The sequence below is a fragment of the Chlorocebus sabaeus genome, chromosome 2 (genome assembly GCF_047675955.1).
Source record: "Chlorocebus sabaeus isolate Y175 chromosome 2, mChlSab1.0.hap1, whole genome shotgun sequence".
In the NCBI taxonomy this organism is placed as follows: domain Eukaryota; kingdom Metazoa; phylum Chordata; class Mammalia; order Primates; family Cercopithecidae; genus Chlorocebus; species Chlorocebus sabaeus.
In genome coordinates, this window is record NC_132905.1 from 75,372,989 (window position 1) to 75,392,405 (window position 19,417).

General features: G+C 37.8%; 1 protein-coding gene across 5 annotated transcripts in view; it reads left to right on the forward strand.

The window, feature by feature from the left end:
• ADAMTS5 (ADAM metallopeptidase with thrombospondin type 1 motif 5) overlaps nt 1-19,417 on the forward strand; it is a 99,368-nt gene that overhangs the window by 31,021 nt on the left and 48,930 nt on the right. For 2 of the 5 annotated variants that reach the window (XM_073009996.1, XM_073009997.1), the window contains exons 4-7: nt 2,006-2,289; nt 3,698-3,881; nt 4,604-4,779; nt 6,669-6,844. In XM_073009996.1, coding sequence (XP_072866097.1) covers nt 2,006-2,289; nt 3,698-3,881; nt 4,604-4,779; nt 6,669-6,844 — 820 coding nt within the window. Of the gene's footprint in view, nt 1-2,005; nt 2,290-3,697; nt 3,882-4,603; nt 4,780-6,668; nt 6,845-7,831; nt 8,004-9,005; nt 12,231-12,250; nt 19,247-19,417 lie in introns of those variants that run through there. The other 3 variants (XM_073009998.1, XM_073009999.1, XM_037990647.2) reach the window with 3 other exon arrangements.

The window sequence follows — 19,417 nt, forward strand, 5'->3', positions numbered from 1 at the left end:
TGATGTTTTTCTTTTAACTTGGTGTTTTTCTCCCAAAGTTCTCTTTGGCTGGATACTTATTTTTAATGGTTTTCCTGGCTTGCCTTAAGAAGCTTTACCTCTCCAAACGTTCTGGCTCAGAAGTTAAACAGGAACTTTGCTCTTTATTCATTTTCATATAATGCCCCCAACACAGATTGACAAATTCTAGGGTATTCACTTTGAAGAAATTTGAATGCAGTCCTTAAAAATTTATGGTGTACTTAAAATGTGCTGAATATTCGATTTCTCAGTGGTGCATAAGGATTTGAATATGACTTTTTTGTTGAATAAAAAGAATAACTGTAATACATCTAAAAGACTGTGAAATATGCTGGGATAGAACTACCATTGCTTTGTATTTTTCTGGTCACCCTTCATATCTTTGTGAGGTAATTTCACATGTACAGTATCACAGTGAGAAGAGAAGCATTATGCAGATCTTGAAAATAAATTAAGGAGAGGTTAGCTAACTTAGCCAGGAGCATTCAACCATTTAGTGTTTCACCAGAATAAGACTTCAGACTGGGTGTTTCTTCCATTAAGCTCAATATCCACCGCTTAAAGGATCCTTACACATGGCTGCCCTTCAGCAATACAATCAGGCAGCTACTCACATGCTAACAGAAGCCATCTGGCGTCAGAAGAGGAGGGCAGGCTCCGAGCATGAAACCATAACAGCTGTGTGACCTTGGGTAACTGGTCTGCCTCTTACGGACCTCAGTTTCCTTATCTGTAGCATAAATAAAATATGCACTAGAATCTGCCTGATGGGGTTGTGGTGAGGATTAAATGAGCTCATACGTGTAAAGAACGGAGAATAGTGTGTGTAACACATATTTGTTATTTTTAATTGCTATTCTAATAATTGTGTAAATCCTAAAATCAAGTAAACAGAAAAATACAGAAACAGATGGACAATGTGCATGCACATGTGTGTGACAAAAGAAAATTAATGATGTTAACTCACCGGACAGGGATTCTTAAGGAAGCTTTTGCAGGGAGGGGAAGGAGAGGGCGAGGAAGCACATTTAAGGTTTTGGATTCTCATCGTCCATGTTCCAGCTTCTATGGATTCCCCATCTCACCCCTCTGCCTGTACATCCTCATATGTGATGCAATGAGATGCCTACCTTGTTTCAGCAGATACGCTCCAAATACTCAACAAACACCAATTCCATTAAATAGATACAAAGAGAAGAGTATAAAGACTAGCCTAATCCTAAATTATCAAAGACTATTTTTTCTTTTTTCACTGCTCCTTTGTTCTGTGAATCTTGAAAGCTTTTTATTAAAATTTTTATCAGTCTGGAAGAAATACTTTATCTCCTTGACTTTACTGGAAGGCCTTCAAAGGTAGATCTGGGTCATTTTTCTGTATTTCAGATACCTAGTGTGTTTTCTAGAACATTGTAGGTGCTGAACAAATGCTTGTCGAGTGACTGTAAGAATGAATGAGGATCCAGCCTGGCTATTATTTATGGAATTAGTGGAAAGGAGACATGTGATAGGCACATGGGGAAGGGGTGAGTTAGAAATGGGTAATGGGTTATACAAATAGAGTGCCAAAGGCAAACTCTGTTTCTCAAAGTAGTCAATGTTTCATTATCATTATTATTATTATTATTAAAATTCACCATCTGATTTCCTCTAGGTCCATCTCAATTTTGTTTAGTGCCTTAGCACAACGGCTATTTTCACAAGTAATCATTACAAAATCATTTTATTTCATCACACCCCTGCCAACCTCACCTCTATTGTCACAGACACTCCGGAGCGTATCACTCCTGAGAACCCTGGAGGGTATCGTGCGTCGGAGGAGGCGCCCAGCCTTGTCCCCGTGGAGTCCCTCTCCAGAGCGTTACACTGCAGATTCGTAGGTGCCTCGTGCTCCAACACCAGCCGGGGCATTTTATTTTTAGATCCTTGACTTTAGCGGTTTGAAACCTAAACACAGAGCCGTGGTCAATCTCAGATATTCTTGTAGGTAACTGTTTGCTGGACCAACCACGAAAGCAGATCCTGGGCCCGGAAGAACTCCCAGGACAGACCTATGATGCCACTCAGCAGTGCAACCTGACATTCGGGCCCGAGTACTCCGTGTGTCCCGGCATGGATGTCTGCGCTCGCCTGTGGTGTGCCGTGGTCCGCCAGGGCCAGATGGTCTGTCTCACCAAGAAACTGCCTGCTGTGGAAGGGACGCCTTGTGGAAAGGGGAGAATCTGCCTGCAGGGCAAATGTGTGGACAAAACCAAGAAAAGATATTATTCAGTAAGTGATTTTCTCATCAGTCGGGGCCTGGAGGCCCAAGAAGTGAAGTGCGTTCTTGTGATGGGTATGGTCACTGTCCTCAGAAGGCTTTATTTTCTGATTTAAAAACTTTTCATTTTGAGATTTATTTACAGCTTCTGTTACTCGCAGTAGCCATTCTCAGTGATCCGAGATTTACTGGGGAAAATGCAGATACCAGGGATTTCTTTGCAGTTTACATCTTTTAACATATACTCATGTAACTCAGATTCTGTCTAATTGAGACCCCAGGCAGGAGCCTATTCATTGCCTTTGGGAAGTTTACTTTCAAACTTCTCTTGCTGAAGTTATCAGAATATAAGTATTTAAATTCAGTAAGGAGGTAATAGCAGAGCTGATACATGTGGTCCTTGTACATATTTGGTGAGCTCCAAATGGTCACTTTTTTTCCCCTTGACAATAAGTTCGTCTAAATTTAGGAGCTGAAGTAACTTATGGCTGCTCTGGGGAAACACATCTGCCACCATATACACAGTCCACTTCAGATCAGCAACTGCCCTTTAATTTTCAAGACCTGAGCAAAATATGTGCTCGCTCTCAACCCACAAGATTTGCAAAGTCCCTAGAAGTGAATGATCATGTGCCCATTGCCTGTATCTTTCCGGGGCATCACCCAGCCGTGCACCATCAGATAACCTGACACAGTCAGCCAGAGGCAATTCACACATTCCCTCAGCAAAGCAGCTGGGCAGATTCTTCCTTTCAGAATCTCTAAGCTCCCTCCCGGAACGTCTCCAGAGAAATAGACTTAGGTTGCCATAAAAGGGCTCTTCCTTCCCTAAGGGGTGTGTCTGCATGGATGGCGTGAGTGCACTTCAGTATCTGTCACATCTAATTAGGAATTAAACCAAGTTGGGTCCGGTACATTTATGTACGTCACGGAGTCGGTCACAGACAGGATGTGGGGTGTCAACAAAGGGACCACAGAGTTTTACTGCTAAACAGATGCAAACACAATTAAATAATGCCCAGTGCCATGCAGATCCTTTAGCATTATACGTTTCAATAAAGATCCGAGATCAGAGTGGACAAAAAGTTACCATGCTTCAGTGATATTAACAGAGATGGACCAAATCAGAAGACATAATTTACAATGGCCCATAGAAACCGGGAGGTAATCTTTGTGGTGTGCTCAGCACTTAGGATGACGCTTTCAGATCTTCTAGTGCTGGAGTGGGGGTGGTGGAAAAGATGGATTGCTTAACACTGGAAATGTATTGTATTTCCAAAGCATGATCATGTTAAATTCAGTGAAAATATAACTGTGTCTGTGACAAAGTTTCTACTTTGTCGTTAAATGCAAGTGATTTCCAAATGCACATTTTGATTGTTTTTCTCTCATCTGAGTTAAAATATCTTCTATTTTCAGACATCAAGCCATGGCAACTGGGGGTCTTGGGGATCCTGGGGCCAGTGTTCTCGCTCATGTGGAGGAGGAGTGCAGTTTGCCTATCGCCACTGTAATAACCCTGCTCCCAGAAACAACGGACGCTACTGCACAGGGAAGAGAGCCATCTACCGCTCCTGCGGTCTCATGCCCTGCCCACCCAATGGTACGCTGCTCTCAAGTGTCAGCAACCATCACATGCTACATGTCATTTGTATTCTAGCAATAATGAATACAGGAAGCTGGGGAAATAATATCAATCTTAGACTGCGCAGTTCCACCAATATGCAGATCAATAACAAACACGTGTGTGAATTTTTTTTTTTTTTTTTTTGAGACGAAGTCTCGCATTGTTGCCCAGGTTGGAGTACAACGGCATGATCTTGGCTCACTGCAGCCTCCGCCTCCTGGGTTCACATGATTCTCCTGCCTCAGCCTCCTGAGTAGCTGGGATTACAGGTGCACACCACCACACTTGGCTTTTTATTTATTTATTTATTTATTTATTTATTTATTGTATTTTTAGTAGAGATGGAGTTTTACTGTGTTGGTCAGACTGGTCTCGAACTGCTGACCTCGTGATCTGCCCACCTCAACCTCGCAAAGTGCTGGGATTACAGGCATGAACCACCATGCCCGTTCATATATGTGATTTTTAAGTTACTATTATAAGCAACAGAGTATTCAGAGAACTGGAATAAATAATCACCATTTTGAACTCTATGTATGGATAAAATCCATCAGTACTATTGAGTAAAGAGACTGTGCAAAAAAAAAAAAAAAAAAAAAAAATTTGCATCTTACCCTTAAAATTAACTATTTAAACCCACAAGAATATATCTAAGTTTCAGAACTGACAAATAATACTGTGACATGTTTGTTTTCTAGGTAAATCATTTCGTCATGAACAGTGTGAGGCCAAAAACGGCTATCAGTCTGATGCAAAAGGAGTCAAAACTTTTGTGGAATGGGTTCCCAAATATGCAGGCGTCCTGCCAGCGGATGTGTGCAAACTGACCTGCAGAGCCAAGGGCACTGGCTACTATGTGGTATTTTCTCCAAAGGTAACTACACACCAACTGTGCAGAAGCAGTAGGCGTACTGGTGGAAATTATTTGGTAGAATGAAGCCTGCGGATGCAAGATGTAAACAGCTATTAGTTTGGGGTCAGTTAGATTTTGGAAGGTTTTTATTTTCATCTCTATAACTTCTATATTTTCAAACTTTACACAATGAATAAAAACTATTTTATAAACAGAACAAGTAAATGTTTTAAAAGCTATATTTAAAAGGTGTAACTCACTGTCAAGGAAGGCAAAGTGTGACCTTAACTTTAAAGTAACCACGAAAACAACTAGTATTTCCTAAGCACCATTGTAAAGGAGACTCTAAGGCAAGAAAACTTTTTCTATTTTTCTATGATTTACTTAAGAATTCCTTTGATGAGCCATGGAGATGGGTTTCAAGATCATATACCTTTGCCTGAGACTTTTGAATAAGTCAAGAACCCTTAATATGAATCAATGTCCCTGTAGTTACATATGACATAATATTTGTGTATGGAACATGACTTATTTTTCACAAGTGAGCATTTTCTAAATCTATAGCAGAGTTTTATTCTTATGGTCAGTGTTATACAGCAATTTACATGTTTATAAACAGTTGCTACATTTAAAATCACCTATGGCTGGGTGCAAAGGCTCGCACCTGTAACCTCAGCACTTTGGGAAGCCGAGGCGGGCTTTCACATGATGAAACCCTGTCTCTACTAAAAATACAAAAATTAGCTGGGTGTGGTGGTGCATGCCTGTAATCCTAACTACTCGGGAGGCTGAGGCAGGAGAATCGTTTGAACCCGTGAGGCACAGATTGCAGTGAACCGAGATCACACCACTGCACTCTAGCCTGGTAAGAGAGCGAGACTCTATCTCAGAAAAAAAATTACCTCTGAAACTTGGCCTTCAGACATTTATGACATGTTATTGAAAAACAAGCTAATGCCCAATGTATGTAATTTTTTAAATATCATGTTTTTATTAGAAAATAATGCATTTTCATTTAAAAAATTACACAGCAGTAAAAACATAAAAATCACCTGAAAATACCACCGTCTACAGAGCTATTAACCTGATGAAGTATATTCTACTTAAATTCACACATGCACACATTCACAACATACACACATGCATAAAAAGAGTTTTCTATATACATACATATGAAATTTACAGGCTTATTTATGTATGTGAGTGTATATATATTATACTCACATACACAAGCCACAATCTATGTACACAGTTTTATAACCAGCTTTTAAACTATACACTAATCCCTTTATTCAAAATATATTCAGTCTCTTCCAGTAAGTCCATTCATCTAACTTCTCCAGACTCCTTTTTCTATACTAATTTGGTTGCCTCTATTTCAGTGTCTGACAGTTCAACACACAATAGGGAATGCTCTCCAACCATGACATAGTTTTGAATGGCAAGTTTAGATTTTCGAATTTGTCATTATCATAACAACTATGCAACAAAGAAGGATCTTTGCATTCTCAAGCCTGCTTATATTCAGTTCTGCAAACAAATGATAGTCCAAAACCCTAAGTCCAAAACACTTTTTTCTATCATAAAAAGCCAAGATGGTATGGTGGGAATGTATTATGCATACAAAAACGAAGATAAGTACCTTGTGTCTCTTACCACATTCAGAGGTAAGCTTAAGAGAGAAACTGTGTAACCTAGGCTTATTGTAATCTGCTGTCTGGCAATATGCCAAGGATTTTTCAGTTAGATACTTCCAGAAACTATGTTTTTTGGCTTTTTTTTTTTTTTTTTCAATGAACTGTCTATGCCCATCAAACTCAAAAAATCACAAATGAGACCTTACTAGTTGACCAAAGGAGCAAATACTGATGCACACGTTTCCCACTGCTAATGTGTTTGCCATGATTCAGGTGACCGACGGCACTGAATGTAGGCCGTACAGCAATTCTGTCTGCGTCCGGGGGAAGTGTGTGAGAACTGGCTGTGACAGCATCATCGGCTCAAAGCTGCAGTATGACAAATGCGGGGTATGTGGAGGAGACAACTCCAGCTGTACAAAGATTGTTGGAACCTTTAATAAGAAAAGGTAATGATAGAACCTTTGCCTTTGTATGAATTGAACAAAGCTTTAGACGCTTGCAAAATTGATAAAGGGGGGTTCATATTACATCATAAGCTATGTGTACAAGGAGGTCTAACGTGGCTCTAGAAACACATTTTAAACATGAGAAGGAAGAGACAGGAGATGAATAAAACACTGGTTGCTCAGGGATAACTCATGACGCCTCTGGAAGCAGATAAACTGCAGTAGCCCTGGGAATCAATAGCTGGCAGAGTCGGAAAACTGAAAAGAAAGAGTGGGTGACATTCCACTTTAGTGATATGTTGCAGATCTATTGTTATTCCTAAAACATAATTTAGATAAGGTTGGCTGGTTTCGATCTTAACTGTAGTTTCAAAAACAAATTCTCCTTACGCTGTGTTTTCCTTAAGAAAGCATTTCTCCTTGCAAAATGTAAGTTCATGGCAGTGGTGTGGTAACAATCCCAGTGAAGTATCCTGGTTTATATCTACTCTCTAAAGAAATATATACAGCAGTGTCTGTCTCCTGCTTCCTCTTGTGGTCCTAGATTACACTTTTGCTTTAAATATTCAAGTTTATAAAGTACCAATTTCTGGCATAAAACATGCTATCAGGTAGGATGACTGAGTTGACTAGAGTCTGGTAAAACACAGGTTTGCTTTTCTTCCCAAACCACTCTTAGGCTGAGTGTTATTAGTCAAAGGTATCTGTATTCTTGATGGACGTGCTCTGTTGTCTGTAATTTGAGAGTAATATGCAAACCAAATTAACAATAGGATTTATTAAAATAATTTAAAATGCTGATGTAAAAACTATAAATTTCCTCTGATGTGATTTGAAAATATATGGCTGAAAAATTCATTCTGAGTTAAAATAGGCATTACTAATTCTATTTGCTAATGAAATAATTATTCACCCAATTGTGTTAGACCATCTATGTCAAAAACCCTGCATGACCAATTATAGCCTGCATTTTTATATGTTTCAAAGGTATTAAACACCTTGGAGATGATCAGTCCAACCTTGTGTTTTAAAAATGAGATGGACTCTGAAAATATAGGAGTTAGCCAATTCTCCATGGCTGATGAATGCCAGAGAAGAACAGACACCATAACTGAAATCCTAGAATGCACAGGTCACTTTGAAAAAAAAAAAAAAGAAATACAGAAAGAGAGAGAAAGAGAGAGAGACAGAGAGAGAAAGAAAGAAAGAAAGAAAGAAAGAAAGAAAGAAAGAAAGAAAGAAAGAAAGAAAGAAAGAAAGAAAGAAAGAGAGAGAGAAAGAGAAGAAAGAAGAAAAAGAGAAAGAGAAAAGAAAGAAAGAAAGAGAGAAAGAAAGAGAAAGAAAGAAAGAAAGAAAGAAAGAAAGAAAGAAAGAAAGAAAGAAAGAAAGAAAGAGAAAGAAAGAAAGAAAGAAAGAAAAGGGAGGGAGGGAGAAAAGAAAGAAAGGAAAAGGAAAGGAGGGAGAGAGAGAATTCAGGAATCAGATTAGAAACAAAATTACTTTTAAAAAGTAATACCTTATACACTTTATCGTACATATTCTCTTCTACATAAAGTTATAAACCACTTTTCAAATTGCCAAATTTAGCATTTTAAGTATTTTGTGTTGACAACTAATATCTGCACATTTTTTCACATGAAAAGATGAAGAAATTCATTATAGCAACAAGTGGTATGCAATGTAACCACTCGAAAATTGGTTTGACCAAGATTATATTATGGTACAAATGACTTGTTTGAGTAGTTCAAAGTTATTACCGAGGGAGGCCATAGTAATTTATATGATTTATAAAAAGGAACATTGATCTCATACTGGAATATTTGTAATCAAGCTTTGGCTCAATGATTGCTTAGATATGTGATCTTTGAATTGTCACCTAATTTCTTTACCGTGAGATTTCTCAAAAGTAAAGTGGAAATGCTAGTAATTATTATCATACGGTTAATAAAACTGTTTTGAAGGTGAAATGAGATAATACATACTAAAATATTTTATCAAGTTTAAGCCTATTCACAATATGACCCTAATCTTAACTTGCTCCTCCCTCAGTTTTCCTCATCTCAGTAAATGGCAACTCAGTCTTTCTACTATTGAAACCAAAACTTTGGAGTCATGGTTCGTGTCTCATTTTCTCTCTCACCCCACATCCATCCATCACCAGATCCTGTCGGTTCTATTTCCACCACATCTCCAGCATCTGGGTGCCCCTCACCACAGTGACCGCTCCCACCTCAATCCAAGTGTTCATCGGATCTTGCCTGGACTAACACTGCAGTCTTCTCATGACCTCTGGATCCTTTGCCCCTCAATCTCATCTTACCAAGCAAGGAAAGCCATGGCTATTACCTAAGTCAGATCATTGCATTCCTTTGATCAATAGCCTCCAATGGCTTCCATCTTACTTAGAGTCAATGCCCAAGACTGTTTTGTAATCTCCAAGGTGCTAAAAGATCTGGCCCCTTCCCTCCTCTGTGTCTTTTCTGCACTGTCCCTTTCTCTTGCTCTGCTCTGACCAGAATGGACTTTCTGGCACTTCAAAAACATGACACCAAGTATAAGGATGCTGTTTCCTCTGCCTGGAACACTTTCCGCTATTAATGAGCAGTACACCTTCCAGAATCTCTTAGGTTTCTGTCAAATGTCACCTGCCCAGATGGTGGCTACTGTACATGAACAAGAGGGTACCTCCTGCATTCCCACCACTACTGTGTAACTTCTTACCTTACTCTGTTTCTTCACAGCTCTTATCAATTGATATCACCACATATTTTGTTTGCTGGGAGCAGACTAAAACATCCCTTCCCTGACAGCATGCTTGGATATCAATGAATACATTTCTTCATGACAGTCATTGCCCTTGGCACTGTGCAGATAGCCCTGAACAAAACAAGATTCCTTTACCCTGCTAGCCATACTTCGTAAGAGTTATATGAAAATTGCATTCACTTATGGTAGTCAGGAAAGCTGGTTCGTGTCTGGAGTTTAAATGATACCAAGCAGGATGTAAAGAAAAGGAATCAGGAATATCAAGAGAATCATCTTTTACTAAGGCACTAAAAACTCAGGGCACTAATACTCAGGTTTACCAGTGCTTGTGAAACTCAGTTTGAAGACCTACAGCGATACTGACCATCATACTAATTCTTATCAAGATGAGACAAGCTCTAAGGAACAAGGGTAAACACCCAAAAAAGCTTTCCTTACCCTTTATTCTTTATTTTACTTACTCCCTACTGGGCATCATTTAAACTCTGGACATAACCAGAATTTAATTTCATTTAACCGCTATAACATATGGCTGGCAAGGGTCAGGATTTTATGCCTGGGGACATAGTGAAAAAGAGCACTAATTGGGAGTCAAGAGCCTGACCTTTTTTTTTTTTTTTTAAGACAGTGTCTAACTCTGTTGCCCAGGCTGGAGTGCAATGGCACAATCTTGGCTCACTGCAACCTCTGCCTCCCGGGTTCAAGCGATTCTCCTGCCTCGGCCTCCAGAATAGCTGGGATTAGAGGCATGGGCCACCAAGCCAAGCTACTTTTTGTATTTTTAGTAGAGACGGGGTTTCACCATGTCTGCCAGGCTGGTCAGGAACTCTTGTCCTCAGGTGATCCCCCCGCCTCGGCCTCCCAAAGTGCTGGGATTGCAGGCATGAGCACGGCATCTAGCTAAGCCTGGCTTTTAAGCCTAACACTGCCACTAATCAGCTCTAAAGTGAACTTGTTCCAATACTTTCATATATCCCCATTTCATACTCTTTTTGTGTAAGATGACATATTTATCTCCAACTACCTTCTGTTTAGACAGATCTCATTCTGTTACTCAGGCTGGAGTGCAGTGGTGCAATCATAGCTCACTCAAAGACCCGGGCTAAGTGATCCTCCCACTTCAGCCTTGCCAGTAGCTAGGACCGTAGGCATGCACCACCATCCCTGGCTAACTTTTTTACTTTTTGTAGAGACAAGGTCTCCCCTATGTTGCCCAGGCTGCCTTTGAACTCCTGGCTTCAAGGAATTCTCTAACATCTCTTTTGACTTTTTTTGAAGCCACTATAGTTTCATGGATTATTTATTAATATTAGGTACTACAAAACACATCTGTAACATAGTCTGATCTGTAACTACAAAAATAAAAATAATGAATCGAGTTAGAATAAGGAACACCCTGAGCATTGCATCATCTCTCTTCAACACTGTGGGAAGCTGTATCGCCTGTGTGGTTGTCACTATAGAACGCTTCCTTGGCGATCAGCTTCCTTTCCAATTCAGAGGAAACTCTGGAGTAGGGGAAACACACTTGGATTTTTAGCATGTGAATGAGAACTGGAAATGAGACAGTTCAGCTCCACACGTCAGTCAAACTGTGCAAGCCAATAGTATTCCTGTTTAAATAACTACGAAAGTAAAAGGACCCTATTATGAAATTACTTAAAAAGGCAAAAATGTGGACAACAGTAGACTCCTCACCTCACACTTGGTGCTTAATTAGCATTTCCATCCTAGCATTCCTCACAGGCTTATGGGTATTAAAGATATTTATGTCTTTCCCCCTTTTTTTGAACAGATGATGGCTCTTTGAAGACTTATGTGTCATTCACCATAAAGCCTTTCTCAATCTATCATATCTTATGGGCACTAAGAATTCAGAAACATTTGCTAAGTCATTTTTTAAAATTCCCCTTTTATGATGGTATTAGTAATATCATTACCCAATTTTGAAATTGCGTACTTCATTTAGTGGCCTGTCCCACAAAATCCAGAGTTCTAGTAGAAAGGGATGCAGAGACTCTACTCGCCTCTAGTCCAAAATCTAATTAATTCTGTGTTCCCGATTAGTCTGCACATTGCAACAATGTGAGAAGTTTCAAAAGTGCTCTTGCCTGTGCCCAACCATGGAAGATGGGATTTAATTGGTCTGAGGTGTGGGTAGGCTCTGAAAGATTTAAAACATCTCCACATGATTCTAATGTGGAGGCAAATTTGAGAAACATTAAAGAATTATATGAGATTAAGTGAAGGCATACTTTTGTCAGTTTGTATTTAAATATATCCTATTTTGTGCCAGAAGGAATGTAAAATAGATTTGTAAAGGTGATAGGATTTGATAAGGATGAAAATGGTTTCATAAATCTTGAAAGTTAGTATAATTTTTTTAAATGAAGGCAGGTTGCTTGCATCATCCTAATTTTGAACACCTCCATTAAAGTGTATATAATACTGTAGACTAATTGCAATTTTGTCATAAAAAATAATTTTTAAACTCAATTTTAAACTAATCTCTTAAAGACATTAAAATTGTGTGTTACGAGAAGACTTTTTAGATAACTTGTTCATTATTTACTGTTTACTTATTTTTTCTCCTTTTTAAAACCACCTCCCCCCACTTCCTGTGAACATTCCTACTTCCAGTAAGGGTTACACTGACGTGGTGAGGATTCCTGAAGGGGCAACCCACATAAAAGTTCGACAGTTCAAAGCCAAAGACCAGACTAGATTCACTGCCTATTTAGCCCTGAAAAAGAAAAATGGTGAGTACCTTATCAATGGAAAGTACATGATCTCCACTTCAGAGACTATCATTGACATCAATGGAACAGTCATGAACTATAGTGGTTGGAGCCACAGGGATGACTTCTTGCATGGCATGGGCTACTCTGCCACGAAGGAAATTCTAATAGTGCAGATCCTTGCAACAGATCCCACGAAACCATTAGATGTCCGTTATAGCTTTTTTGTTCCCAAGAAGTCCACTCCAAAAGTAAACTCTGTCACTAGTCATGGCAGCAATAAAGTGGGATCACACACTTCGCAGCTGCAGTGGGTCACGGGCCCATGGCTCGCCTGCTCTAGGACCTGTGACACAGGATGGCACACCAGGACGGTGCAGTGCCAGGATGGAAACCGGAAGTTAGCGAAAGGATGTCCTCTCTCCCAGAGGCCTTCTGCGTTTAAGCAATGCTTGCTGAAGAAATGTTAGCCTGTGGTTATGATCTTATGCACAAAGATAACTGGAGGATTCAGCACTGATGCTGTCGTGGTGAACAGGAGGTCTACCTAACTCACAGAAAGTCATGCTTCAGTGGCATTGTCAACAGGAGTCCAATAATGGGCAGAATCTGCTCTCTGTGACCAAAAGAGGATGTGCACTGCTTCACGTGACAGTGGTGATCTTGCAATATAGAAAAACTTGGGAGTTATTGAACATCCCCTGGGCTTACAAGAAAGAAACACTGATGAATGTAAAATCAGGGGACATTTGAAGATGGCAGAACTGTCTCCCCCTTGTCACCTACCTCTTATAGAATGTCTTTAATGGCATCATAATCATTTTCACCCATAATACACAGTAGCTTCTTTTTACTGTTTGTAAATACATTTTCCCTTGATATGTCACTTTATATCCCTTGGTTCTATTAAAATATCCATATATATTTCTATAAAAAAAGTGTTTGACCAAAGTAGGTCTGCAGCTATTTCAACTTCCTTCAGTTTCCAGAAAGAGCTGTGGATATTTTACTGGAAATTAAGAACTTGCTGCTGTTTTAATAAGATTTAGTATATTTTGACTACAGGAGATAAAATTTCAGTCAAAAAATCATTTTGACAGCAAGTATCTTCTGAGAAATTTTGAAAAGTAAATAGATCTCAGTGTATCTAGTCACTTAAATACATACACGGGTTCATTTACTTCAACCTTTGACTGCCTGTATTTTTTTCAGGTAGCTAGCCAAATTAATGCATAACTTCAGATGTAGAAGTAGGGTTTGCCTGTGTGTGTGTGATCAGTACTCAAGAGTCTGAAAACTAGTTTCTGTGTGTTGGAAACTTAAAAGGAAAAAAATTGTATTTCACTGTGTTTTCAATTTGTATTCTCACAACTACTTTCTCTCTCCAGAGCTTTCATCTGATATCTCACAATGTATAACATACGTACAAAACACACAGCAAGTTTTCTATCATGTCCAACACCTTCAACACTGGTATACCTCTTACCAGCAAGCCTTTAAAATGCATTTGTGTTCGCTTATTTGTTTTGTTCCAGGGTTCAGTAAGACCTACAATGTTTTGTATTTCTTGACTTAGTTTATTAGAAACATTAAAGATCACTTGGTAGTTAGCCACATTGAGAAGTGGTTATCATTGTGAGTGTGGTAAATGCCAAAAAGTGGTTAATATGAATAAGACTGTTTCCACATCATAGGCAATGATTTCTTAATTTAAAAAACCTAAGTATATTCCTATTGTACTAAAGATTTTTCCCAACTGGAAAGCACTTGGTTGTACCTGTAAGTGTCTGAGTGAGAAAATGTGATGATTTTCAGAAAGTTGTTGTTTTTGTTTCCCTGGCCTGTTTAGGTAGGTTGTAAGTTTGAATAGTTAGACATGGAAATTATTTTATAAGCACACACCTAAAGATACCTTTTTAGATGATAAAATGTACACCCCACCCCCATTACCAACCTCACAGCTTAGAAAATCTAAGTTGTTTCATTTCATTGGGATTTCTTTTGTTGTGAAACACTGCAAAACCAATTTTTCTTCATAAAAATTCATAGTAATCATGCCAAATGTGCCTATTGTTAAAGAGTTGCATGTAAAAATCTTAGGGAACTATTGTTTGAGTTATACAAGCTCATGAGAGTTTATTTTTATTATAAGATATTTTTAATATAAAAGAATTATGTAACTGATCACTATGTCACATCATTGCAGTGGGTCAGGAAAATAGATGTCTCACTGTTTTTAGTATTTTCTTAAGAAATTGCTTTTAAAACAAATAATTGTTTTACAAAACCAATTATCATCCTTTGAATTTTCACAGACTGACTTTGCTTTAGATGTAGCAATTTTTTTTCTTAATAAATTATCAGTTTGAGAAATGAGGCCCGCAGAAGGCTGATAACCTATATTTGATGGAGATCACCCAATGCCAAGGGCAGAAAGCAAACCTAGTCAAATAGGTGAGAAAAAAATAATAATCCCAGTGCCATTTGTCTGTGCAAAGAGAATTAGGAGAGAGGCTAATGTTACTTTTTTCCATTTTGGAAATAATTTTAATCAAGTAACTCAAATGTGACAAAATTTATTTTTTGTGTGTGGTTATATTCCCAACAACATTAAAAAATAATTGAGGCATAAATGTAGTTGTCTCCTACTCAGCTTCTCTTACTATACTCATAAATTTTTAATATGATTTGTCAATGATTCATGTTTCCCTCAAATAGTGATGGTTTACACCTGCCATGGGAACAATCCCAGAGAGCTTAGAGCAAATAAACCACTATTCCATGCTTTTAAGTAGTTTTCTCCACCTTTTTCTTATGAGTCTCACTAGATTGACTGAAGAATGTATGTCTAAATTCCTGGAGAAGGTGATATGGACTGGAAACTGAAATTCAGAGAAATGGAGTGTTCAATAGATACCAAGAATTATGAACAAAGGGAAGATTCTATACAACTCAATCTAAGTCAGTCCAGTTTTGACTTTGTACTGTCTTTCACGTTTCCATTGTTGCATCTTGATTTTTTTTTTTTTTTTTTGAGACAGAGTCTCGCTCTGTTGCCCAGACTGGAGTGCAGTGGCACCATCTCGGCTCACTGCAAGCTCCGCCTCCGGGGTTCATGCCATTCTCCTGCCTCAGCCTCCCGAGTAGCTGGGACTACAGGCGCCCGCCACTGCGCCCGGCTAATTTTTTGTATTTTTAGTAGAGACGGGGTTTCACCATGGCCTCGATCTCCTGACCTTGTGATCCGCCCGCCTCGGCCTCCCAAAGTGCTGGGATTACAGGCGTGAGCCACCGCGCCCGGCCCATCTTGAATTTTAAAAATGTCTAGCATTCAGGATGCTAGGGCCTATTTCTTTCTTTCTTTTTTTTTTTTAAAGAATTTGTCTGAAAATGCTCAGGTTTGTAAGAATCTAATCTCACTTACATAACTAAGCACTCCATAATAAGTTTTATTAAGTACAAAGGGAGTCAGAAGAAAATGACATTTATTTCTTCTAGATCAGAAAAATTTAAATTAAGCCCTGCCTTGCTGTTTAGAAATATAAGGGCATTGTTATAATTTATTCAATAAATTTATCTTCCTTTGCCTTCCTGTGGAAACAGTTTTATCCCACTAAACTAGGAATTAAGGGATAAATCACAAACAAAAAAAAGTTGCAGCACTGAAAAAAAGTAATTTATTGTTTTTGCAACTGGTATGTGAATTTGTTGATAAAATTATTTATTCTTATTTAACAAAAATATGTGCAAATTTTTCTATATTTAAAATGTTTTGCTGTTGTCCTACTTTTTAATTTATGCTTCGTGTTTGTGTATAAAGTACACTTTTACACTTTGTGAGTTTACATAATATACAGCACTGGTTGCTTTTGTATTTTTTTACAGAAAGCTTTCTGTGTGAAACAGGTGTATATGTATATATTCCTCATGTATTCTTATTCTGATACTATCATTTTTCTTTCCAAGGAAATTTTAATCTTTCACAACTAATAGTGTTCATTACTTGTACCTATGATAATAGGTCTTTTACATCACATTAACACTAATTTGTCCAAGTCACAAATAAGAAAAACACTTATTCAATGAAACAAGGTGCAAGTTTTAAATTTGGGTACACAAATAGCCTAGAAGCTTCCTACAGGCATTAAGACACAGCCAAGAATCAGATTCTTTCACTTCATCGAGAAACGTGGACAAGTTGACGTTGATGTATTAGATGAAAGTTGTGTACACACAACTTCTGAGGGATACAAATGATAATAAAACCAAACGTTGTCTTTGTCTGTTTAGAAACACCTCCTAAAATTAATATCATTTAGTCTTTAGTGTCTCTAGGATTCTACAGATGAGCACAAATAAATTGGGTTTGTATAACGAATGTTAATAGTCATAACTGTTTCTACAAATAAGGGGTGTCCATTAAGAGAATGTGATGTTTTTCTACTACTGTTGAATCCCCTGGGGTGATTATAGGACTTGAAATAGGCAGAGTTGCCTCTGATGACATCAGCTTGCCTCTGTGATTTCACAGTCTGATCCTGGCAATAAGACAAAGCACCCTTGGACACGCAGCCAATCTCTGGCTGTGATACTTCCCCATTGATTCCTCCCTTGTTAACAAGGTCATTGTAATGGTTCAGGTGAGGACAGCAGCCAGATTCAAAGTCCAGAACTTGTGCTGTTACTTAGAGTTCACACTGTAAAATAACATTGAATTTAATAATGATCGAATTTTTCTAGTAGTCTATGGCAGAGTGTATAATCTCATTGGCATGATTGGTGAATATTAATAATCTCTTTATAATGAAATGATGCTCTACAAATACAATATATTTGCTAACATTTCAAAACTACTAAATAAACGAAATAGCCATGTGTACAGAAATGGTCATCTAAAGCTTTAATAGAACCAAATTCAAGACAATGTATCATTGAGACACACAGAGAAGGAACTTGTATGTTTTCCCTATTATTTTTCTCATTTTCCAACAATCTATAGTTTTAGATTATCAAACAGATAGATCAACTTAACTGGCTAGGACATTGAAAAAAATCTTCCTAAGAATGCTTTGTTGGCATAATCTATAGAGATAATTTCTCAAATTATATTATTATGATGCATATAAACTCTATAACGTATAATTGTGTTTCACTTATTTAATGTATGAGAACATATTGAAATATAAAACCATGCATTAGCCAAAAGATTGGAATATAGGTGGTGTTCAGATCAGCAAAACATTTAATCTGGTAAATGCCTGCCTGGGGCCATGATATCATTCTCAATGCAGGTTTTATGGGAAAACTGAAAGAATATGTTGTTAGATGATGTTGGTTTTGAAAAAAAATAAGACATTGGCATACACATTCGTTAGCCCTGTTAATTGCATTCTACTAATATAGTTGCACTTTAGCAATAATTTTGCTCTCTCTGGTCTTTATTCTGTGGCTTCAACTAACTGGACCATGTGGACCACAAAAGTCAAATGAAAAAAACGAGAACTGACCCCTCATCCTATAAGGTACTGCCACATCAGAGTGACCTAAAAGTCTAACACTGTGAAAAGAACTGTGATTGGTAGGAAAAAACAAACAAATGAAAAACAGGGCATGCCTTTTCATTTTTTTTCCACTTTCCTTTGGCATATCCAGTGAACAATTCTAATTTTTATTGAGGTGCTAACATCTTTCGTGACCAATTGTCAAATATGGTATTTCTGAGATCCTATTTTTCTACATGATTTTACAGTTTGCAGGAAAGACCTCTAAGCTTTGTGTCAGGGTAGGGCACAACTGGATACTCCAAATTCGAAAAATGAGCACATCCAATGATGGTTTTGACCAACAGTGGTCAGTGACATAAACTGCATGTGTATCTGAGGACATTTAAGGGGTCATTGAAACTTGAGGAGCATCAGGCTGGAGTAGCAGACTTTTAGATAAGTCATATTTCAGCATTCACTAAGTCCTCAGCATTCCATTCAAACTTTCATGTATATTTGGCCTGATCATTGTTTTCAAACTTTGCAATAGTTTGTTATTAGTAAACACTTGGTGACTATATCTCAGCCTTTTCTTTAACAACTCATAATATATTAGAAACATGTCTACCTATACTGAGAGTATATTTACAATAGAAGGCCATACTGTGTGTGACTTTGTAAAGCTAGACTTTTGATTTAAAAATATATAGTCTCTGGATGATATTTTTGCATTACGCACTCAGGCACAATATAAACATTGATGGTTCATCTTGCTACGGTTAGGAGTTGAAAAACACTACTTACGTATTTGTATGACCTATTAGTCAGAGGAAATCATACATATGCTTTGTAAATAGACTTTGTGGATAACTAAATAGACTGAAGAAACATGTTGCATTTGATAGAAGCAATGGCATAAATATTTGGTTTCTCTATCAGAGTCTGTGAGTAAAGTAATAAACCTAAGTAGGTATAACTGAGATTTTTAAACCTTGAAACTTGCTTTGATGGTAGAGAAAATCATTGAAGATTTACATACTGTACATAAGACATAAAATGTAAGCTGCTTATTACCCTCCATTTTCCAGAAGCAATGGTATATAATGCAGTTGAAAAACCAAAAATCTTGGAAAACTAAGACGGGTCTTGTTTAAAATGTCTCTCAGCTTTGGCAACCTTCAAATCTTAATCAAGTATTTAAAACATGACTGTGTCTTGTAGCCTGCATTCCACAACAGCTCTGTTATTCAGGTAAAAGGCTTGAACTGAGCCGTTTGGGACCTATACTGTAATATTTTTCATTGAGGAACAATATCCTATTTTGTAAAACATTTCCCTATGTGTGACTTTAAACTGTACAATTAAACACTGCTTTTGTGGGTTCAATGGGCATAATAAATATAAATTGTAAACTAGGTTAAAGTATGGACTGCATATAATATGTTTTAGAGTTGGAAACTGTTGTTTATTTATTTTTAATTTTCTCATAACAGTGGTAGCACCAAGTTGGGTCTCAGGGAAGCCCTAGGCTCTTTGTAATTTCTATCATCGCTCACCTTCTTTGGCATAGACAATTAATACTTTAT